The sequence below is a fragment of the Gopherus flavomarginatus genome, chromosome 6 (genome assembly GCF_025201925.1).
Source record: "Gopherus flavomarginatus isolate rGopFla2 chromosome 6, rGopFla2.mat.asm, whole genome shotgun sequence".
Taxonomy (NCBI): Eukaryota; Metazoa; Chordata; order Testudines; family Testudinidae; genus Gopherus; species Gopherus flavomarginatus.
Window position 1 is genome coordinate 63,936,023 of NC_066622.1, and position 23,480 is coordinate 63,959,502.

At 42.7% G+C, this 23,480-nt stretch overlaps 1 protein-coding gene across 3 annotated transcripts in view; it reads left to right on the forward strand.

Moving 5' to 3' along the window:
• The window catches only part of FANCD2 (FA complementation group D2), a 158,656-nt gene that overhangs the window by 109,776 nt on the left and 25,400 nt on the right, over positions 1-23,480 (forward strand). For all 3 annotated transcript variants that reach the window (XM_050959975.1, XM_050959976.1, XM_050959977.1), the window contains 3 exons: positions 789-911; positions 16,242-16,335; positions 18,855-18,926. In XM_050959975.1, the coding sequence (XP_050815932.1) occupies positions 789-911; positions 16,242-16,335; positions 18,855-18,926 (289 nt within the window). The remainder of the gene's footprint in view (positions 1-788; positions 912-16,241; positions 16,336-18,854; positions 18,927-23,480) is intronic.

The following is a 23,480-nucleotide window of genomic DNA, read 5'->3' on the forward strand; positions in this document are numbered from 1 at the left end:
ATTTTTAATTAGTAGGGGATCAAAAGCAGCCTTATATTGATACCACGGTTGCAACCTTAACTATGGAGAGGCATCCAGCTCTCTGCATTAAACTATACACCTGCAGAGCCAGGCCTAGAACTCTGTACCTATAGTTCCAGAAACACAGGCCTCTACCACTTGAGTTAAAGGAAGAACTCTGTTAGACCTCAGCTATAGAAAGACCCTCAAGCCTTATGTTTTTTCTACACTGAATTTGTCAGTACAGTCCAACACACATGCATGTGCATGTGTATGCATGTGTATATATGCATTCTGCAGTGTAAATGGGCTATAGCGTAGTGTCTGATTCTGCTTCTATTAAAGACAATGGTAAAAAGCTCTAATTGAGATCAGCGGGAGCAGGACTGACCCAAAACTAACCACAGCAAATAGTTGTTAATATTTTTGCTTAATTGCAACCTATTTCTTCAGGTGTAGCTGCCATGTCAGTTTAAGGAATTCTAACTCTCTGGAAGGTGGTGGCAGGGGAGACTATAACTAGCCATTGATGAGCTAGGGAGAAAGGTACAGGTTCAAGTCAATGATTTTCAATGAAATGTAACTCAGGGACAGTTTGATGAATTTTCCTCAGACTTTACAGGAACATTCTCTGCAATCAGACTAAATCTTGCAATCTTCAGGCCTAACCAGTTTTCTATGCCAAAGTTACAAGATAGAGGGAGGTCAGGAATGGGCTTTGTAATGGAAGCTACTGTCCTGCCCCTGCATAACATGTACTGACTTGCTATCCTGATGTTTGGGTTCAGTGTATATATGGAGCACACAGACAACATCTTGAAAGCTGTGGAAGACATCTCCAGTGTTGGGGTCCCAGAGCTGATTAATTCTGCTAATGACGGATATTCTTCTACTTACCCCACGCTGACCAGGTAATAATGTCAACAAAGACCTTGAATCTCATGTGCTGCACAATAGCAATCACTGGCTTCCGACATTCAAATATCTTATTGTTTGATCTGTCTTGTTTTATGTTAAGGTTTCATGCTAGTAATGTTGATACATCTGGGAACTGCTAGGCATTTTCTTAGCAGTGCACATTAAATCTGTACAAAGTCAGCTTTAGCCAATGACAAAATTCCACCAGGCTTCGGAGCAGGTTTAAGTTTATTATCCCTGAACCAATGCTAATAGATGAACATACAGCAGTCAATCCTTGGGTGCTGATGGCCAGTCTGGAAGGTTGGGGTGGTGTACGGTTGTGATGGTTCTCAGGGTGCCTAAGGCTGAGTCACCTTGTTACCTTCTGCCTCCAGTGAGAGGGAGACTTGCTTGTGCTTCACTGGGAGTCAGCTCCCTGATGTCTCCAGTCAGTTAGCCACCTAGACAATCGCCTCTGGGTTATGCCAGCCCCTGCTTTGCCTTGCAAGTAACAACAGATGTATCCTCAGTCCCCGAGCCTCTTTGATGAGTTTCCCTGTTATGATCAGCCCTTTATCGACTGAACATTCACAGAAATATCAGGTCTGCTGTCCCCAAGGGAACTGTGTACACAGTTTGAACGGTTCAACTCAGGATTAGCTCCTTATACAAAACCACAGCACTGAGGTATATTTATAGTGAAAACAATCATAAGTTTATTATCCAAGAGCATACTTCCAATATAGATACATAAGACCCGAGATAGTAGTGGTATATAATTTTACAATGCTACTCACAACTGTGTGAAACTGGCTTTCCTTTGATACCTTACATGACATTTTTTGATGAACCAGGATATACATACCAGAATCAGGATATACTTGTAACCAGTGCCATCCCAACATCAAAGGAAGGGATTCTACTCCACATATTTCCTGGTCCCCAAAAGAATGGGGGATAGAGACCAATTCTTGACCTACACCAACTAAATGTATTCATCTGAAAATCAGAATTCTGCATCATCACACTGGCATCAATAATCCCCTCTCTGGAATAAGGCATATGGTTTTTGGCTCTTGACATGTAAGATGCTTATGGTCACATGGACATTTATCTATCTCGCAGACAGTTCCTCATTGGGCAAGACCACTGACAATCACAGTCCCATTCGGACTAGCTACAGCACCCAGGGTCTTTACAAAAGTCCTTTCAGTGGTGGTGGCTTGGATGAAAAGAAATGGCTTACTATCTTTCCATATGACGACTGGCTCCTGACAGGCAGATCCAGCAGAGAAGTTCAGTCAGTGACCCTATTCCTATTCTGTCTACTATCTTCCCCGGGAATCTATGTCAACAACGAGAAGTCCACTTTGATCCCCACAAGGTCCATAGACTTAATAGGAGCAATCCTTCATTCCACTACAGCAAGAGCCTATCTTTCCATGAAGAGATTGCATGCCATGAGTGACCTTGGATCATATGAGGAAAGATTAAAGAGGCTAGGACTCTTCAGCTTGGAAAAGAGGAGACTAAGGGGGGATATGATAGAGGTATATAAAATAATGAATGATGTGGAGAAAGTGGATAAGGAAAAGTTATTTACTTATTCCCATAATACAAGATCTAGGGGTCACCAAATGAAATGAATAGGCAGCAGGTTTAAAACAAACAAAAGGAAGAAGTTAGTCACGCAGCGCACAGTGAACTTGTGGAACTCCTTACCTGAGGAGGTTGTGAAGGCTAGGACTATAAGAGCATTTAAAAGAGAACTGGATAAACTCATGGTGGTTAAGTCCATAAATGGCTATTAGCCACGATGAGTAAGGAATGGTGTCCCTAGCCTCTGTTTGTCAGAGGATGGAGATGGATGGCAGGAGAGAGATCATTTGATCATTGCCTGTTAGGTTCACTCCCTCTGGGGCACCTGGCATTGGCCACTGACGGTAGACAGATACTGGGCTATATGGATCTTTGGTCTGACCTGGTACGGCCGTTCTTATGTTCTTATGAGTGATCACGTCCCTCAATCTGCTGGCAATGCCCCTACTTATACAGCCCAAAATGCCGTTAGCATTCTTGGCAACAAGGGCACACTGTCGACTCATATCCAGCTTCTCGTCCAATGTAGCCCTTAGGTCCTTTTCTGCAGAACTGCTGCTTAGCCACTCGGTCCCTAGTCTGTAGCAGTGCATGGGATTCTTCCGTCCTAAGTGCAGGACTCTGCACTTGTCCTTGTTGAACCTCATCAGGTTTCTTTTGGCCCAAACCCTCTAATTTGTCTAGGTCCCTCTGCATCCTATCCCTACCCTCCAGAGTATCTACCATTCCCAGTTTAGTGTCATCTGCAAACTTGCTGAAGGTGCAGTCCGCGCCATCCTCCAGATCAAATTAATGAAGATATTGAACAAAACTGGCCCCAGGACTGACCCTTGGGGCACTCCGCTTGAAACTGGCTGCCAACTAGACATGGAGCCATTGATCACTACCCACTGAGCCCTATGATCTAGCCAGCGTCAACGAAAAGGGTTGGTGAAATAAGTGCCCTGATGGCCTACCCTCCCTACAACATTTTCTCCAAAGGTTACTATGCGACCCCACCCCAAATTCCTCCCCAAAGTGGTGTCTACCTTCTACCTTAACCAGCCGATACACTTACCAGTATTCTATCCCAAGCCTCATACAACCCAGAGGGAAGCAGGCATTACATACGCTCGATGTCCAACGGGCTTTTGCATTCTATCTTGACAGAACTAAGCCATTTCGTAAATCCCCTAGGCTATTTGTTTCTACTACCGAGAGATCAAAGGATGATGCTATCTCTAAGCAACGACTCTCCAAGTGGATCTCAGACTGCATCAGATCCTGCTACCAGACCCAGTATGTTCAACGACCAGAGAGCGTCAGAACTCATTCTACTCAAGCAATGTCAACATCAATTGCCTTCCTCCACAACATACCTATTACAAACATATGCAAGGTGGCCACGTGGACATCTGACCACACATTCGCCAAACATGCCATCACATGGGGTACCACGGCAGATGCCATAGTGGGCCATACAGTACTGTCTACCGTTATTACTGCTGCAACTCCAAAATCCCACCAATCATAGTAGGTACTGCTTCACATTCACCTGGAGTGGAGCACCCACAGGGACAACACTCGAAGAAGAAGAGAAAGTTACTCACCTTGCAGTAACTGAGGTTCTTTGAGATGTGTGTCCCTGTGGGTGCTCCACTACCCACCCTCCTCCCCTCTACTTTGGAGTTCCTTCCTTGGTAGTCCATCGATCTGATGATGACAAATCTGAGCAAATCATCTATTGTTGGTCTCATGGTGTGCCCTCTGATGGCTATACAAGTCAATTCTAGAGGTGCATATTTGGCTGCAGATGGTGTATGGGAAGTTCACAGTCAGTGGGTTGTGCACTGCTGGTGCTTTATGATGTTGTTCGCATGCCTCTTGTAGACGCCGGCAACGGTCTTCCTCAAAGGCGATGCAGGTATTTCTGACTGTTGCACGCCACTGTGTTCTGTCACTGGCGGCGTCCTCAAGGTCCCTGGGTTTGATACTGCTTTACTGCAGATTGGCTTTGATGGTGTCCTTGTAACGTTTTCGTGGACGACCTATATGCCGGATGCCCTGGGAGAGCTCACCATAGAGAAGCTGGCAGGGGATTCTGTTGCCATCCATGCTGCTAACATCTGTTGGCATCCATGCTGCTACCGGTCCAACGTAGCTGTGACTTCATGATCATCATTTCGATGTTTGTCATCTGGGCTCTCTCGAGGACCTCAAGATTGGGCACTTTGTCTTGCCAGCGGATCTTCATGATGTTGCGGAGGCAACGCATATGGAATGCTTCGACTGCTTGATGTGACTCCTATATAGTGTCCATATTTCACACCAGTACAAAAGAGATGAAAGAATAGCCGCTCTGTACATAAGCAGTTTTGTTGACATCCGGATGCTGTGGTGGTTTAAAACTTAGACATGCAGATAGCCAAGTGCCTGGCTTGCTTTGGATATTCATGCGTTGATCTCATTATCCAGTGATCCATCACTGGATATGACACTGCCCAGGTATTTAAAGTTCTCCACTACTTTAAGCTGAGTGCCATCAATGGAGATACTTGAGACAGAAGCATTTGATCCAGGCACAGGTTGATGGAGAACTTTTGTCTTTCCGAGGCTAATAGTTAGTCCGAAGAGTTGTGAGGCCTTGGCAAACTTATTGACAATGTGCTGAAGATCATTTTCAGTGTGAGCCATGAGGGCACAGTCGTCGGCAAAGAGTGCCTCAAGAAAGAGTTTCTGCACTGTCTTAGTCTTTGCATTCAGGTGACAGAGGTCAAAAAATGAACCATCGTGCTGGTATTTCAAATATATACCTCGATCCAGATCTTTCATTGCATGGTTGAGGACGCATGCAAAGAACAGGTTAAATAAGACAAGAGCGAGAACACATCCTTGTTTCACACCATTGGTGATGTTGAAGGGGGCAGATGTGGCTCCATCAGACAATACTTTGCCTATCATGCTGTCATGAAAAAGGCATATAATCTGGACAAATTTTCTTGGGCAGCCAAGTCGTGTTAGAATAGTCCAAAGGGCTTCCCTGTTGATGGTATCAAACGTCTTTGTCAGACCTATGAAGACAGCATACAGGTGCATGTTCTGTTCAATGCACTTCTCTTGTATTTGTCTGACAGCAAACAACATGTCGACTGTGCTCCGGCCAGGTCGAAAACCACATTGACTTTCAGGTATATTTGCCTTGGAAATATTGGCTATTAGGCGGTTCAAGATGATGCGGGTGATGATTTCCCCTCCAACGGAAAGGAGGGATATGCCTCTATAATTTCCACATTCTGCTTTTTGCTGCCTTTGTTCTTGAAAAGAGAGACAATAGTAGCGTCATGGAGGTCCTGTGGTATGTTTTCATCCTCCCAGATGCTGATGATCACGCTGTGTAACGCTGCCGTGGTATCCCATGTGATAGTAACTACTTTGGAGTACTAATCAGATAACTCCATGGTAGAGAAGGAACTGAGGGGGATGTGGGACGTGTGCATTCAGGCAGACCCTAACTATGCTGCGAGACAGCAGCTGAGGGCACGTGTCCCAACCAGGCAGTGCTACCGAAGATCTCCAATCAACGGCGCCAGGACGCACCATCATCTGGAGTGGGGCACCCACAGGGACACTCGTCTCGAAGAACCTCAGTTACTACAAGGCGAGTAACTTTCTCTTACTTACCCTGTAGGTGCTCCACTACCCACCCTCCTCCCCTCTACTTCAGAGTTCTAATTTAGTCCTTTGTGGTAGAGAAGGAACTGGGGAGCGCGGGCCCACAGTGCTAGTTAATCACTGCAGCAGGTGCGAGAGTGGGAGAGCGCACCCACAAGGATTTACATTTCAAAGAACCTCAGTTACTGCACAAAGACTCATCTCTTCTGAGGGCACTCAGGGGGTTCTCGATGAGGTCCTTCATTCTCCATCACAGTTGGTAGTGTGACAAAGCTCTGAGCCTGTATTGGTGGGTCCCGTGCTTCCTGGCAGATACAGTGGCCTCAGAAGCTTGCTAAGGCCCTCAATATGACCTCCCTTTCCCAGTATGGAGGCAAAGGTTACAGCTTATTGAGCTATTTTCATCACAGGCTGATATGGGAGGTGGGAAGGTAGAATACCCACAGTCTCTATTGCTCCTTAGAGTTCCGTAGGCACCATTTGGTCTCCTGCCTGGACCAAAGTCTGTTTTTCCCTTTCAAAGGGATCTCTGTAGATCATGTGGGGGGAAGGGGGGAATCTGGGCCCGCCCTCTACTCCGGGTTCCAGCCCAGGGACCCTAATGATGGCAGCTGTGAGCAGCTTCCCTCCTCCACTGATGCTGCTTTGATTCCCTGGGCCACTTCCCCGTGGTCCCCTTTTCCAAGCTTCACCCTTCAGAGTTCAGTAATGCTTCCTCTCCTCTGGCTCCATTCATCTGGGCTCCTCTCGAGAGAACTGGAAAGGAGAGTTTTTAAAGCAGTGTAAATGGGACCTTAATTGGTTCCAGCTGTCTCCATTAGCCTAACAGCCTTAACTGATCCTTTATTAGTTAATTGAGGTCAGGTGCCAACATTAGCCTAATGACCTTAACTGGTTAAATTGGCATCAGGTGTCTTGATTGGCCTGGAGAAGCTCTTGTTTGGCTATCCAGGGAACAGGGACCTGCTCATTCTGAGGCTGATATACCTGCCTTCCACTACCCTCTTATATCCTTCTGGTCTGAGTCCGTCACAGTAAGTGTACCATGGGGCTTCAGGGTAGAACCAGATAAACCATTGCGATGGGGGCCATCTTCTGGCCCAGTGCTGGGAGGGTTGTGGATTGCAGTTGGGTTTTCTCACGGTCAGGAGGGCCTCGGTGGCTAACGAGTCCTCCATGAGGCCGACGGCCACCTTCAGGGTGAGGAGCTGGTGCCACAGGACCCTTGCCCTCCCTCAGGGTGGGAGGATGTGTATGAACTGTTTGAACGCCACCTGCTTGGCGAATTCGGTGTCCGTGTGCTGATTCGGTTGGACCCATCGCCAGCAGACATCCATAAGCTCCTGGGCTATGATGCCAGGTTGCATCTCTGGCAGATATGTCTTTCCCCAAAATCTATGCTGACAGTTTTTTGGAGGGTGATGTCCAGAGTATCCAAGATAGTGATCTTGACTGCTCTATAGTCACGGACCTCCTCATAAGGAAGACTCTGATAGGCAGCCTGGGCAGCTTCTGTCAGATATGGGGCCAAGAGCATGTCCCATTGTTCCAGGACCCACCCAGCTGCCAAGGCAACTCTCTCAAAAGTAATCAAAAACTCTTCAGAGTCATCTTCCGGACCCATTTTTGTGATATGTAGTGGCAGCGTGGGGGCCGCCAGGGCTGCTGCTCCTCCTCCTCCAGGGCCGGGGGCGTGGGGTGGCAGGGCGGACACTTGTTGAAAACATTGCCTCTGCTGGTCCTGCTGCTGGGCCCCCAACTCCCGGAGCAGCTGCTGCTGCTGGGTCCCCAGCTTCTGAAATAGTTGCTGCTATTGCTGTTGGATTTTGGCCCCCATTTCATCAATTGCTTGAGCTCCATGGCTGCATTCGGGTGGGTTGTTGTCTAGGCACAATGGCAGTCCCCCTCCTCTGTTTCACGGGGCGGGTGATGCCCGAATTCTCCACCACGTGTAAGGCGGTCATAGCTCTCTATCCATCCGTCAAGGAGCGAGGCCATGCCCCCTAGCTACATTGACCCATATTTAGTTTGATCTGAGCTGGGGTTTCTGGAATTCTTAGCCCTGAAAAAAATAACTATTTTTCAAAAAGTTCCTAGCCTGTTTTTCCCCCTGCAGAGCTAGAGATCAAACTATTGCTGTGATGTGAGTGAAAATGGTCTGTCTGTCGGTGTTTATCCAGGGTAGCGCATGGCATCCACTAAATCGTTGGGGGACCCGAATTGTGAATGGCATTTAAGACCATGTTCACTTCTTCCCTTGCCGATCTGGAAGGATTTCAATGTGCTTGCACTAGGGCTGTCAAGCGATTAAAAAAATTAATCGCAATTAATTACACAATTGCACTGTTAAACAATAATAGAATACCATTTATTTAAATATGTTTTGATTTCTACATTTTCAAGTATATTGATTTTAGTTACAACACAGAACACAGTATACCATGCTCACTTAATATTTGTTTATTTTACACATATTTGCACTGTAAAAAACAAATAGTATTTTTCAATGTACCTCATACAAGTCCTGTATAATTATGTACAAAAAAAAATGCATTAAAAATAAAACAATGTAAAACTTTAGATCCTACAAGTCCACTCAGTCCTGCTGCAGCCAATTACTCCTACTGCAGCCACAAACAAATTTGGTTACAATTTGCAGGAAATATAATGGTGCCTGCTTCTTGTGTACAGTGTCACCTGAAAGCGAGAACAGGCGTTTGCATGGCAATGTTGTAGCTGGGGTCACAAGATACTTATGAGCCAGATGTGCTAATGATTCATATGTCCCTTCATCTTCAACCACCATTCCAGGGGACTTTCCATGCTGATGACAGGTTCTGCTTGATAACGATCAAAAGCAGAGCGGACCGATGCATGCTCATTTTCATCATCTGCCACCAGCAGAAGGTTGATTTTCTGTTTTGGTGGTTTGGGTTCTGTAGTTTCCACATCAGAGTGTTGCTCTTTTAAGACTTCTGAAAGCATGCTCCACATCTCGTCCCTCTCGGATTTTGGAAGGCACTTCAGATGCTTAAACCTTGAGTCAAATGCTGTAGCTATCTTTAGAAATCTCACGTTGGTACTGTCATAGTATAATTCCCAATTCTGAACCTTAGCGTCCAAAATATGGGTACTAGCATGAATTCCCCTAAGCTTAATTACCAGCTTAGAGCCTGTAGTGCTGCCACCAATCAGGACTTAGAGTAGAGTGCCTGATAAACTCTGGTCTCCCCCAAAACCTTCCCTGGGGACCCCCAAGACCCAAATTCCTTGAGTCTCACAATAAAGGGGAATAAACCATTTTCCTTCCCCCTCCTCCCTTCCAGGTGTTCCCTCCCTGGGCTCCTGGAGAGAGATACAGATTCAAGCTCCGTGAATTTAAACAAAGGGATTCCCCCTTCTCCTTTCTTCCTCCCAGATCTTTCCTGCCCTGGGTACACTAGGAGATCACTGTGATTCAAACTCCTTGAATCACAACACAGAGAAATCAGGTGGGTTCCCCCCCCTTTCTCTCCCCCTCCCTTCTCCTTCGCTGTTAAGTACAGACTCAATTTCCTTGAGCCGCAACAAGGGGAAAAATCAGACAGGTCTTAAAAGCAAAACTTTTAATAAAAGAAAAAAGAATAAAGAAAATCACTGTAAATTCAAGATGGAATATTACAGGGTCTGTCAGCTTATAGACACTAGAAAGAAGCCTCCCCCCCAGCAAAATACAATTTAAAATACTTCCAGCAAACTACACATTTGCAAATAAAGGAAAACAAATAAAAAGACTATACCGCCTTTCTACTTTTGTACTCACAAAATTGGAATAGAAGGTTAGAGAGCCTGTAGGTACGTGTGGTCACTCTCAGAGCCCAGAGAGAACAAAGCAAAACCCAAAAAACACAATCAAAGGCTTCCCTCCACCAAAATTTGAAAGTATCTTGTCTCCTGATTGGTCCCCTGGTCACGTGTTTGGTTCCCTGTTTGTTAACCCTTTACAGGTAAAAGAGACATTAACCCTTAACTATCTGTTTATGACAGGTACCTTCTTTGCGTTTTGTTAAATATACAGTGAAAGTGTTCTTAAAAGTGGAGGACAGACTATAGTTAGTAGTTCTGCAGTTTCACATTTGAGTTTCTTCAGAACTCTTGGGTGAATACCATCTAGTCCTGGTGACTTATTGCTGTTTAATTTATCAATTTGTGCCAAAACCTCCTCTAATGATACCTCAATCTGAGACAGTTCCTCAGATCTGTCCCCTAAAAAGAATGGCTCAGGTTTGGGAATCTCCCTCACATCTTTTACTTTGATTCTTTTACTTTGTTGTTTAGCCACTGTGGCTCTTTTTTGGTTCTCTTACTATGTTTTTTAATTTGAGGTACACACAAAAGTTGAGCCTCTATTATAGTGTCTTTAAAAAGTTTCCACGCAACTTGGAGAGATTTCACTTTTGGCACTGTACCCTTCCATTTCGTTTAATTAACCTCATTTTTGTGTAGTTCCCCTTTCTGAAATTAAATGATATAGTGTTGGGCCCCTGTGGTGTTTCTCCTGCCACAGGAATATTAAATTTAATTATATTATGGTCACTATTACCAAGCAGTCCAGCTATGGTCACCTCTTGGACCAGATCCTGTGCTCCACTTAGGACTAAATCAAAAATTGCCTCTCCTCTGGTGGGTTGCAGGACCAGCTTCTCCAAGAAGCAGTCATTTAAGGTGTCAAGAAATTTTCTCTCTGCATTCCATCCTGAGGTGACATGTACCCAGTCTGACGGGTTGGATCACAGAAACCCTCTTGGGAGCTGCCACCTGATGTGCCAAGACTACTACTATCCCTGCTTTCCCTGCCAGCTCAAGACTCTAGCACCCTATCTTGCTGAGCCAGACCCACCTGTCTGTTCCAACAGAGATCCAGGGTCTGAATTACTTACCCCAAAGCTGGAGGTTTACCTGAAAGCAGCTAACAGAAGCATTCTTGTCTTTATCACTCAGATGCCCAACTCCCAATGGGGTCTAAATCCAAATAAATCTGTTTTACCCTGTATAAAACTTATACAGAGTAAACTCATAAACTGTTCACCCTCTGTAACACTGATAGAGAGATATGCACAGTTGTTTGCTCCGCTAGGTATTAATACATTCTCTGAATTAACTAATAAGTAAAAAGTGATTTTATTAAATACAGAAAGTAGGATTAAAGTGGTTCCAAGTAGTAACAGACAGAACAAAGTAAGTCACCAAGCAAAATAAAATAAAAAGCGCAAATCTAGGCCTTATCAAACTGAATAAAGATAAAATCCTCACCAGTTCCAGAATGCTCCCTTTTACAGGCTAATCTCCTTTTAGCCTGGGTCCAGCAATCACTCACACCCCTTGCAGTCATTGTCCTTTGTTCCAATTTCTTTCAGATATCCTGGGGGGATGGAGAGGCTCTTTCTTTAGCCAGCTGAAGAGAAAATGGAGGGGTCTCCCAGGGGTTTAAATAGACTTTCTCTTGTGGGTGGAGACCCCCTCTTCACTCCTATGCAAAGTCCAGCTCCAAGATGGAGTTTGAGTCACCTAGGCAAGTCCCATGCCCATGCATGACTCAGTTTTTACAGGTAGCATCCATTGTATACATGCTACCTTGAATGTCCTCAAGTAGACTGCTTATGTGGATTGGAGCATTCCAAGATCCATTGTCCTTTAAGTGTTTCTTGATTAGGTACTTAATTTCAATATTCCTTTCTCCAGGAACTGACCAAATGCTCTACTGAGGTTATTTAGAAATCAAGCCAGTACACAGCCAACATTCATAACATTCATAACGTCGAATACAAAAATGATACATGCATGCAAATAGGATTAATACATTCAGTAGATAAGGGGTAGGCAACCTATGGCATGCGTGCCGAAAGCGGCATGCGAGCTGATTTTCAGTGGCACTCACACTGCCTGGGTCCTGGCCACCGGTCCGGAGGGCTCTGCATTTTAATTTAGTTTTAAATGAAGTCTCTTAAACATTTTAAGAACCTTATTTACTGTACATACAACAATAGTTTAGTTATATATTATAGACTTCTAGAAAGAGACCTTCTAAAAACGTTAAAATGTATACTGGCACGCGAAACCGTAAATTAGAGTGAATAAATGAAGACTCGGCACACCGCTTCTGAAAGGTTGCCTACCCCTGCAGTAGATCATAACCTTTACGGAGATACGTTACATGGCATATGTAGCATAAAACACATTCTAAGCATATTTCCATAGAGCCTTATGGAAGATATCGTCACACCCAGTCAATATGGGGATAATTGAAATCACCCATTATTATTATTAAGTTTTTTATTTTAATAGCCTTTCTAATCTCCCTAATCATTTCACAGTCATCACCATCCTGGTCAGGTGGTTGGTAATATATCCCTACTGCTATATTCTTCTTATTAGAGCATTGAATTTCTATCCATAGAGAGTCTGTGGTACAGTTTGATTCATTTATGATTTTTACTTCATTTGATTCTGCACTCTTTCACATATAATGCCACTCCCCCACCAGCACAACCTGTTCTTTCCTTCTGATATATTTTGTACCCTGGTATTACCCTATCCCATTGATTATCCTCATTCCTCATTTGTGATGCCTATTATATTAATTTCCTCATTTAATACAAGGCACTCTAGTTTATGCATTTTATTATTTAGACTTCTAGCATTCGTATATAAGCACTTTAAAAACTTGTCTCTTTTTAGCTGTCTGCCATTGCACAATGTAATTGAATGGGACTCTTTTTTTTATTTGACTGTTTCTGATCAGACCCTGCCTGTATTTTATCATTTTCCATCCTCTGGTTCTCACTAGGACATAGAGATTCTCTATTAATAGATCTTCCCCTAAGGGATGTCTGAACCATGTGCTCCTCTGCACCTGTCGGCTTTCCCCCAGCCCTTAGTTTAAAAACTGCTCTACGACCTTTTTAATGTTAAGTACCAGCAATCTGGTTCCATTTTGGTTTAGGTGGAGCCCATCCTTCCTGTATAGGCTCCCTGTTTCCTAAAAGTTTCCCCAGTTCGTATTAAATCTAAACCTCTCCTCCTTACACCATTGTCTCATTCAGGCATTGAGACCCCGCAGTTCTGCCTGTCTAACTGGCCCTGCGCGTGGAACTGGGAGCATTTCAGAGAATGCTACCATGGAGGTCCTGGACTTCAATCTCTTACCTAACAGCCTAAATTTGGCCTCCAGGATCTCTCTCCTATCCTTCCCCATGTCATTGGTACCTACATGTACCACTATCATATGCCTACTAAGGAATCTATTTGTCAAAAAATATTTCCTGAAACTTTTTTGTCTGTATTATTACAGACATACGTGCTGACAAGTATTTTGAAATAAATGACCAAAAATAATTGAAACTGGTGTGATTATATTGTGTTATTTTGACAAACAAAATATGCAGAATTTTGCAGAATTTTAAAATGTGCGCAGAATTTTTTATTTTTTGTTGCAGAATTTTTAAATTTTTGACACAGAATTCCCCCAGGAGTACTACTATGCAGCATTGCATTATAGAATTGTGTACATGATATAATTAGCAGGGCACAGGGTTTCATTACAAAGACTGTTGTCAGTAATAAGCTGAGGTACCAGAGCAGTGTGCATTTATTATCTGCAAGTACTCCAGGTAAAGTGAGTGTGGTCAGTGTCAAGTGTAGCTGTCCTTAAATGGTAGATGCAGTGTTTTTGTAGCTGTGTTGATCCCAGGATGTTAGAGAGACAAGGTGGATAAGGTAATACCTTTTATTTCACAGAAGTTGGTCCAATAAAAGATATTACCTCACCCACCTTGTCTCTCTGAATGGTGGAAGCAGTAGTTAGCTCTGCTTGGTAGAGGTGTGTTTGGGAGATCTGTGGATTAGTTTGAGGTGTGTGATGGAGCTGTCTTTGTGATATGATCAGATGTATATTTTTCACCCTTTAATGCATGTGAGGAAAGGGAAAAGGTACATGTTGTATGCCACATATCTATGGAGAATTTGTGTACACTATGTCCATAGCTGGGCATGAGGCTTTCAATAAAACAGGTACAGTCTGCAGTAAGGTGGAATATGACAGGATTCCAACAGTTTAATGATAGTTTAGTGATGATGTATGTAGAGATGGTATCTTGTGAGCAAATGTAAGGGAATTTTAAGAAGTTGTGAAGTGGTTCTTAAATCTGTACATGTTATATTCTTTCTGGGGACTATGGTAAGTTCGAGTCTATGCTTTTTTGTCCTTTAATAGTGTAAGATGGAATCCAGTGGGTAAGTGTGAATGGGTTGTAAAAGGAGGTGAACTGTGAGCTTGGAAGAATAAAGGTATGTGTGTTCATAGATTCCAGGGCCAGAAGGTACCATGGTGATCATCTAGTCTGACCTGTATAACACAGACCAGAAAACTTCCCAAAATAATTCCTAGAGCAAATCTTCTAGAAAAAACAGCCAATCTAGATTTAAAAATTGTGAAGTCACCCCTTAACCTTCTCTTCATTAACCTAAATAGATTGATCTCCTTGAGTCTCTCAGTATAACGATGTTTTCTAATCTTTTAATGCTTCCTGTGGTTCTTCTCAGAATCCTCTCCAATTTATCAACATTCTTCTTGAATGGTGGGCAACAGAACTTAATACATTATTCCATCATCGTTAGTACCAGTGCCAAATAACCTTTTGGCAATAGCATCACACTGGGAGGTCATGCTCAGCTGATTATCCACCATGCCCCCCAAATCTTTTTCAGAGCCACTGTTTCCCAGAGTACAGTTCCCTGTTCTGTAAGTACAGCCTACATTCTTTGTTCCTAGATGTATACATTTACATTTTGCTATATTAAAACACATATTGTTTTCTTTTGCTCAGCTTACCAAGTGATCCAGATCACTCGGTATCAGTGGCCTGTACTCTTCATTATTTACCACTCCCCCAATTTTTGTGTCATCTGCAACTTGGTCAGTAATGATTTTACATTTTCTTCAAAGTTATAAATAAAAATGTTAAATAGAGAAGGGCCAAGAACCAATCTCTGCAGGACCCAGCTAGAAAAACACCTGTTTTGTGATTATTCTCCACTTACAATTAGATTTTGAGACACATCATTTTGGCAGCTTTTAATCCATTTAATGTGTGCCATGTTAATTTTATGTATTTTTAGGTTTTTAATCAAAATATCATATGGTACCAACTCAGTGCCTTACAGAAGTCTAAGGATATTACATCAACACTATTACCTTAAACTTAAAATTACCAAAAAAAATTTCAAATTAGTTTGAAGGAATCTATGGTACCAACTCAGTGCCTTACAGAAGTCTAAGGATATTACATCAACACTATTACCTTAAACTTAAAATTACCAAAAAAATATTTCAAATTAGTTTGAAGGAATCTATTTTCCATAAACCCATGCTGAATAGCATTAATTATATTACCCTCTTTTAATTCTTTATTAATCAAATCCCATACCAGCTGCTTCATTATTGGTCCTGGGATCAATGTGAGACTTACTGGCCTGGGTCATCTCATTGACCCTTTTCAAACATTGCACAATATTAGCTTTCTTCCAGTCTTCCAGTGTTCTTATTGAAAATGAACATTAATGAGGTATATTGGGATGCAGCTGAACGAGGGCAGAGTTAAGGGTGAATGGACAACTTTAGCTCTGCATTTCTTGGTTTTCAGAAGTTTGTTTTGCTCAGCTCACCATTCTGCAGGGGGACGACGTTCCAAGCAGCCATAACTCTGCATTAATGTATTTTGCCATTGAATGTAGATATTTATTCTGGTGAGTCTTATGCCAGGTCTTGCTCCCATCTTATTTAGTTGTCTAGATGCTAAACAGATTATAAACACTGCCAACTTTCAGTTGAGTAAAGTTGTTAAGAACTTTTAGCAATACTCAAACCTGCTCTGGATGAGTTGCAGTGGTTCAGTGCACTTAAGTGACTACCCCACTGCTGTTGCATAACAAATAGTTTGTCCAATCCTGCTGGCCTCATGAATTTTCAGACTACTCAGGAGATAAGCACCCCAACCAGAGCACAAACAGCTGCCCATCAGTCTTTAATGGGCTCTTGTTTTTTTTCTCTCCAGGCAGACATTTCCAGTTTTCTTCCAAGTGATGATGGCTCAGCTGGAGAATTCAGTGAGAAGCATTTCTGCTGGGAAACCATCGGACTCAAGTGAGGTAGGCCAGCAAATGCATCTGAGATCTCCAACAGGGATTTACAAAACCCAAGCCAGGAAACTGCAGGAAAATGCTAGAGTAGTAGTAGCTTAATAATAATGTGCTGGCAGGCAGCCAAAACGCTGACACCCAAAATAACCTTTTGAGTATGGCAGTCTACCAAACTACCTATTAGCTAGCTGGCACCCTGGCCAAATTCCCCATTAATCCTGCAACGAAGAATGTAGGCCATACTTACAGGGTAGGGGACTATATACTGGGAAGCAGTGACTCTGAAAAGAATTTAGGGGTTGTGGTAGATAAGCAGTTGAACATGAGATCCACTGTGAGCTAATGTAATCCTAGGATGCAGAAATAGGGGAATTGTGAGTAGGAGTAGAGAGGTTATTTTACCTTTCTTTTTGGTATTGGTGCAAACCATTGCTGGAATACAGTATCCAGTTCTGCTACCCACAGTTCAATAATGTTGTTGATAAATTGGAGAGGATTCAGAGAAGAGTCACAGGAATGATTAAAGGGTTAGAAAACCTGCCTTATAGTGGTAGACTCAAGGAGCTCAATATATTTAGCATAACAAAGAGAAGGCTAAGGGTTAACTGCATTACAATCCATAAGTATGTACATGGGGAAACAAATATTTAATAATGGGCTCTGCAATCATTCAGAGAAAGATATAACACAATTCAATGGCTGGAAGTTGAAACTAGACAAATTCAGACTTGAAATAAGGCGTAAATTTTTAAGTGAGAGTAATTAACCATGGAACTTATATAATAATTTTTAAATCTAGATTGACTGTTTTTCTGAAATATCTGCTCTACGAATTATTTTGGGGGAGTTCTCTGGCCTGTATTATACAGGAGGTCAGACTGGATAATCACAGTGTCCCTTCTGGCCTCGGAATCTTTGAAAACATGTATTGCCAGAAAACAGGACTAAACTTAGTAAAATTAAGTGGAATAGGTAGATCCTGCACCCACCTAGGGGTAAGAAGGAATTATTGAATAGGGAGCATCTGTTCTGATCAAGCACCAGTAGGTGGATTGTACATGATTAATTCCCAATGATTTTATGGGCAGATGTCAAGGTCTCTTTCCCACTTTGAACTTTAGCGTCCAGAAAGTGGGGACCTGCCTGTATCCTTCTAAGCTTAATTCCTATCTTAGATCTTATAGCGCTGCCACCAACCAGAGATTTCAGTGTCTGGTGCACTCCTTGTCCCCCCAAAACCTTCCCTGGGAAGAGCAAGACCCAAACCCCTTGAGTCTTAAAACAAGGGGAAATAAATCATTCCCCTACCTTTCCCCTCCCAGACTTTCCCCTCCCTGGGTTACCCTGAGAGATTACTGTGATTCAAACTCCTTGAATCTTAAAACAGAGAGAAATTCACCTTCTCCCCTTCTCCTTTCCCCCCACCAATCCCTGGTGAGTTCAGACCCAGTCCCCTTGGGTCTTACACAAGGACAAAATCAATCAGGTTCTTAAACAGAAAAGCTTTTAATTAAAGAAAGAAAAAAGTAAAAATTATCTCTGTAAAATCAAGATGGAAAATGTTTACAGGGTCTCAGCTGTACATAGACCAGAGGGACTCCCTCCCCCATAGCCTAAGTATAAGTACAGTAAACAGAGGTAAAATATCCTTCCAGCAAAATACACATTTGCAAATCAAGAAAACAAATATAAAGACTAATTCACCTTCTATGTAGTACTTACTAGTTAGAACATGATAGACTGTTTCAGAAAGATTGGAGAAACCTGGTTGCATGTCTGGCTCCTCTTAATCCCAAGAGAGAACAAAGAACAACCCAAAAAGCACAAACAAAGACTTCCCTCCACCAAGATTTGAAAGTATCTTGTCCCCCGATTGGTCCTCTGGTCAGGTGTCAGCCAGGTTCACTGAGCTTGTTAACCCTTCACAGGTAAAAGAGACATTAACCCTTAACTATCTGTTTGTGACATGATCAAGCACCGGTAGGTGGATTGTACATGATTAATTCCCAGGGATTTTATGGGCAGAGCTTGCTTCTTTCCAGACATTGTTTTCTGTGTTTTCATGGGCAACAAACTTATCTAGCAGTTCTAGCAAATGGCGTGAGGGAGGGTTGTGGTTTGTTTCTGAATGGCCACGTGGCTGAATGTGTGACTGTGGACTCTGCTCGTGAGCGGGAAAGTGATTTCTCTCCAGCTGTTTCTAGGGTGAATGGAAAGATACATTTATCATATGGAGAGAGTATAAATCTGGCAGATGAGGAAAGGTGGAACTGCTACTGAATGATTTTGACTTTCATGGGTAAATGTTTGTGGAGTCTTTTAAGATGTAGGATCTCAAACACTGTGTTTCTTTCCTCTTTCCCCTTTCCCCTTTGCACAGCAGTGATGCCTTGGGCTCTGGCAGGATCTGGGCTCTTTACCATCTCTCTGCAGGCACAGTGGGTACTCTAGTAGCAACCAGTAATATGAAGGGAAATGCAATGGCTGTGTGGATAACGGGACTGGATTACTGTGTTGTCACTCCCCAGGTACAGCTAGAGAAGCTGCTGCACTGGAACATGGCTGTGCGGGATTTCCATATTCTTGTTAACTTGGTCAAGGTAAGCACATTCATCTTTCCTTCCTTTCACCTTCCCAGCAGAGTCCCACCCATCCATGCCTGAGCATGCAGGGAAAACAATGTAACTTACACTATGTTGGAGAAGTGGTCTGTGATCATGTAATCAGAGCCAACTGCAATGTGTACTTAAGGGATGGGCACATTCAACCTTCACTTTGGCACATTCTCACTCTTGTAGCCTTAGCATTCTAGTAGCATAGTTTTTTGTATGGACAAATAATACAGACAAAGGCAGGAGGAAGCAGAGAGGCCCTGGAGGACAGGAACACAGGAATTATCCAACTGTATCAGACTCTTTGTCCAGTCAGTGCAGTCTCCTATCTCGAACAGAGGCTAGTGCCAGCTGCTTCAGAGGCAGATCCAGAAACCTGCAGTAGGCAATTCTAGGATAACCTGACCTCAGGGACACTTCCTGCTAATTGTCACAGTTCAGGAGAATTGCACCTGTGTTCCTCCTCCATGGTCCAGCAAGGGCAATCATTTTTAGGCTCCTGGCTCCTCAACTGTCACCTTTCTTGGGCTGAGACCCACATCTCTCTCCATCCTGACTGGGGCTTTTCAGGTTGCGTAGATCCCTGCCTACACTGTGAATTTGTCAGCAAACCAGACTGCCTAAACTGGACAGATCTGCACTTTGCTTTCTCCTCAGAGGCTATAAACAGTGTAATTGCCCGCAGATATAAATTACTACCCAGTTCTTTCTAAACAAGCAAATTTATTCTTAAAGTAAAAGCATTAGAGAGAAAACAAAAGCTTTCCAATCCTGTGACACTTTCTTAGATTGTCCACTGTGAAGATCACTGTGGTACCCCCCTATTTCAGCGAGAGAGAGACTTACTGATGTGCAAGTTCACCACCCAGATAATTCCTCAGGACTTTGCCAGCTCTCACTTTGCCTTATACTAACACTTAGTGTACCCCAGTCCCCAAACTCCTGAGAAGCATCCCTCTGTAGTATCCAACCCCAGTCACTGGACACTCACAGTAATTACCAGGTAACTTGTCCCCAAACAGACAGTGAACACATAGCTAGAAGGTTACAGTTCAGGATCAAGTCCTTTACAGCAACAGAGCACTGTAATCAATCTATGGTGAAAACAAATATAAATTTATTTACAAAGAACAGATTCAAATAAGTATTAAGAATAATGGAAACAGAAATGGTTATAAATAAAATAAGAGAATGACATGCTTTCTGGAGACTAAAACTTACCAAGTTACAACCTTGACTAAAGCATTTTATCACCCACAAAGTCTTTCTACAGAGCTTGCTGGTTTTCAGTCAATCCAGTATCCATTCCTTCATGAATCACCCCACTCCTCTAAGGATGGTCCGCAGTGAAATGGATAACAGGATCTTGTCTTTGCACCCCCTATTATAGTTCAGTAGACTTTTGAAAGGCATTCCTGTGTAGTTTGTTCTTCAGTGTGAAGCCATCTTGAGTTCATATCCCTCCACAACCTGTTTTTCATGTTGACTTTACATGAAAATGTAGCTCCCATTGTTTTTGCACACAGTGCTTAATTTTACGGCTGTTGATTAATCACAGTTAACTAAAAAAAATAAAAAGAAATTAATTGCGATGAATCACACTGTTAAATAATAGAATACCAATTGAAATTTATTAAATATTTTGGATGTTTTTCTACATTTTTATGTAGATTGTATTCTGTGTTGTAATTGAAATCAAAGTGTATATTATTTTTAATTACACGTATTTGCGCTGTAAAAATAATAAAAGAAATAGTATTTTTCAGTTCACCTCATACAAGTACTGTAGTGCAATCTCTTTGTCATGAAAGTGCAACTTACAATTGTAGATTTTTTTTGTTGTTGTTACATCACCTTGATCACACCTTGATTGATTGGTCCTTTAGCCCTCATATAGATTGCGCCAATGACAACACATCTTCCATTCTTCTCATATCCTGGCCTTCCTTTTCCATTTGTGGCCATGTCTTTTCATGATAAAATCTTCCCATCTCTTTGGAGGTTAGCTGAATAGTCGTTAGGGTGACCAGATGTCCCGATTTTATAGGGACAGTCCCGATTTTGGGATCTTTTTCTTATATAGGCTCCTATTACCCCCACCCCATCCCGATTTTTCACACTTGCTGTCTGGTCACCCTAGTAGTCATTTCCGTTCTCATGGGTGCCACTTGGTGACAGCTGCTGTCCATCGATTGTCAGTGAGCCTCGCTATATACTCAGCCCATCGCATTTTACTATGCCTGCTCTCAACAACCATATCCTGCACTCCACTCTGCTGTCTGATCACTTCATTGGGGATGAAGTCATGGATTGAAATTCCCAGAATTCTTTCCATTGCCCTCTCTGTGACAGACAGTTGCTGCTCCTCTGTCTTCATCAGTGCCCATGTTTTGCTGCCATACAACATTGCTGGCAGTACTGTTGACTTGAAGAGGCTGGCTGGCATGTGTTGCCTTGTTGATTTTTCCTTGGAGGACATCCTTGATAGAACTGAATGCACACCAACCTGCTTTCTTTCTTTGCGAGAGTTCACCTTCCTGATAGTGGCGCATGTTAATTTCTTGGCCCAAATAGATATATTGCTCAACTTCTTCTGTTTGTTCTCCCTTGATTGTTATTTGGGCTTTTGGCAAGCTATCAGACTGCTTAAATTTTTGGAGCGGTTAATTTTCAGTCTGACTTGGCTGCTTTTTGTGTTGAGTTCTCACAGCATTTTCTGTAGTTTAACAGTATTTTCGGCAATCAGCACAATATCGTCTGCAAAGCTGACATGGTTTAACTTCTCTCCATTGATGCTGATTCTACCCTTCCAATTAATCCACCTCATTACCATTTTGAGGCAGGCTGTGAAGAGTTTTGGTGAAACTGTCTCTTTGTTTCACACATTTCTTAACTGGGATGCGAAGGGGAGTATCAAATAAAGTTATATCTGTAGTGCAGTCTAATTTGCTTCCTTTAATAGTGTGTGTCGTTGCCCTGTTCTGCAAGAGCTTTAAACACTGCATTGATCTCTACACTGTCTAAAGTTTTTTCATAGTCAATGAAGGCAATACATAAAGGGAATTTGTATTCCCTTGAGCGTTCTGATAGCTGGTTTATAGTCCAATAGCTCTCTTGGCTGCTGCTCATTCAAACTCTGTGAGAGTCAGTTCGTTATTATTTTGGTGAACTGCTTGTAGACATGTGAGAGCTGGCATATTGGACAATAGTTCTTTAGATCTTCACAGTTGCCCTTCTTGTACAGCAGAATGGACTCCTCCCAGCCAGATGGTATCTTCTGCATTCCCAAGTAATGGCTAAACGTCTAAGCAAAGGTTTCCCAGAGATCTTGGCCTCCAGCTCTTATCATTTCAATTGTCAGTCCATCTTTACAGTGGGGCTTTTCCTTCCTTTATTTGGTGAACTGCATATTGAACTTCGCTGACAAAGGACTGGTAGTAAATGCTCTTTGTCTGTTGCAGTGTTGGTACTGGGACATTTATCTGAGAACAGTTCGGTGTAGAAATCTTTGCAGACTGCTTCCATCCCTATTCTGTCAATTACTAGTTTTCCTTCCAGTTCTTCAGTGCCATTATTGTCGACCTGCACAGTGTCAATTTCCTTTTGCATTTTTTGAGGCTTCTGTGATCTTCAGCCGTCTTTAAGAGCCTTTCATTTTGGTACTCTCGAAGTCCTCCTTTAGTCTTCTTCTTATCAACTTGCAGAGCAGGGAGTACTCAAGTTTGTCACCATCATTTCACTTCATATTCCTCTGCTTCTCTAGCAAGTTCTGCGTTTCCTCTGAGATTCTTCTCTTCGCCCTTTTCGGTCTTTCTTTCTTGGCTAATTTCATGCATTGCCTCAATTTATCAGTGAAGTTTTTATAATCCTCATTGCAGTTATCTGTAAGACTCCAATCTTCCTTGGAAACGTTCACTTTCAAGATTGTGTCATCGAATATTTTTGGCTGCTGTCTCTGATTTGCCATCTTCTCCATCGTTTCATTTAAGTTGAGCCGTGCTCTGAGCAAGCGATGGTCACTACCGGTGTTAAATGATGGTACTACTGAGAAGTCTTGTACAATGCACCGCTTATCGATCAGAATATAGCAAATCTTGCTCTTGTTCTTCAGATTGGGTGCGATCCATGTCCACCTTCTCTTGGCCGCCTTCTTAAACCAGGTGTTACCAATGAACATTTCTTTCGTTTCCGCCAGAGTTGTTAGTTGTTCTTCTTGTAGATTCCATTCACCAAGCCATACCTTCCAATGAACTTTTCACCTTCTTTCCCTCTTCCAACTTTGGCGTTGAAATCTCCCATAGTGATTGTATATCTGGATTTTTGAGCCACGGTATCCTTGAGCTCCTGATAGAATTCTTCCATATCATCATCTTCGCTTGTGCTTGTGTGAGCATAGATCTGAATAATCTTGAGGGTGCTGTTCTTGTTCAGTTGGAGGTGCATCATTCCAATGCATGATGACTTGAACTTGCAGGAGATGATTTTTGAAGACCATTTCTTGTTGACGATGAAGCCAATTCCTCCAGCAGTTCTCAAACCTTC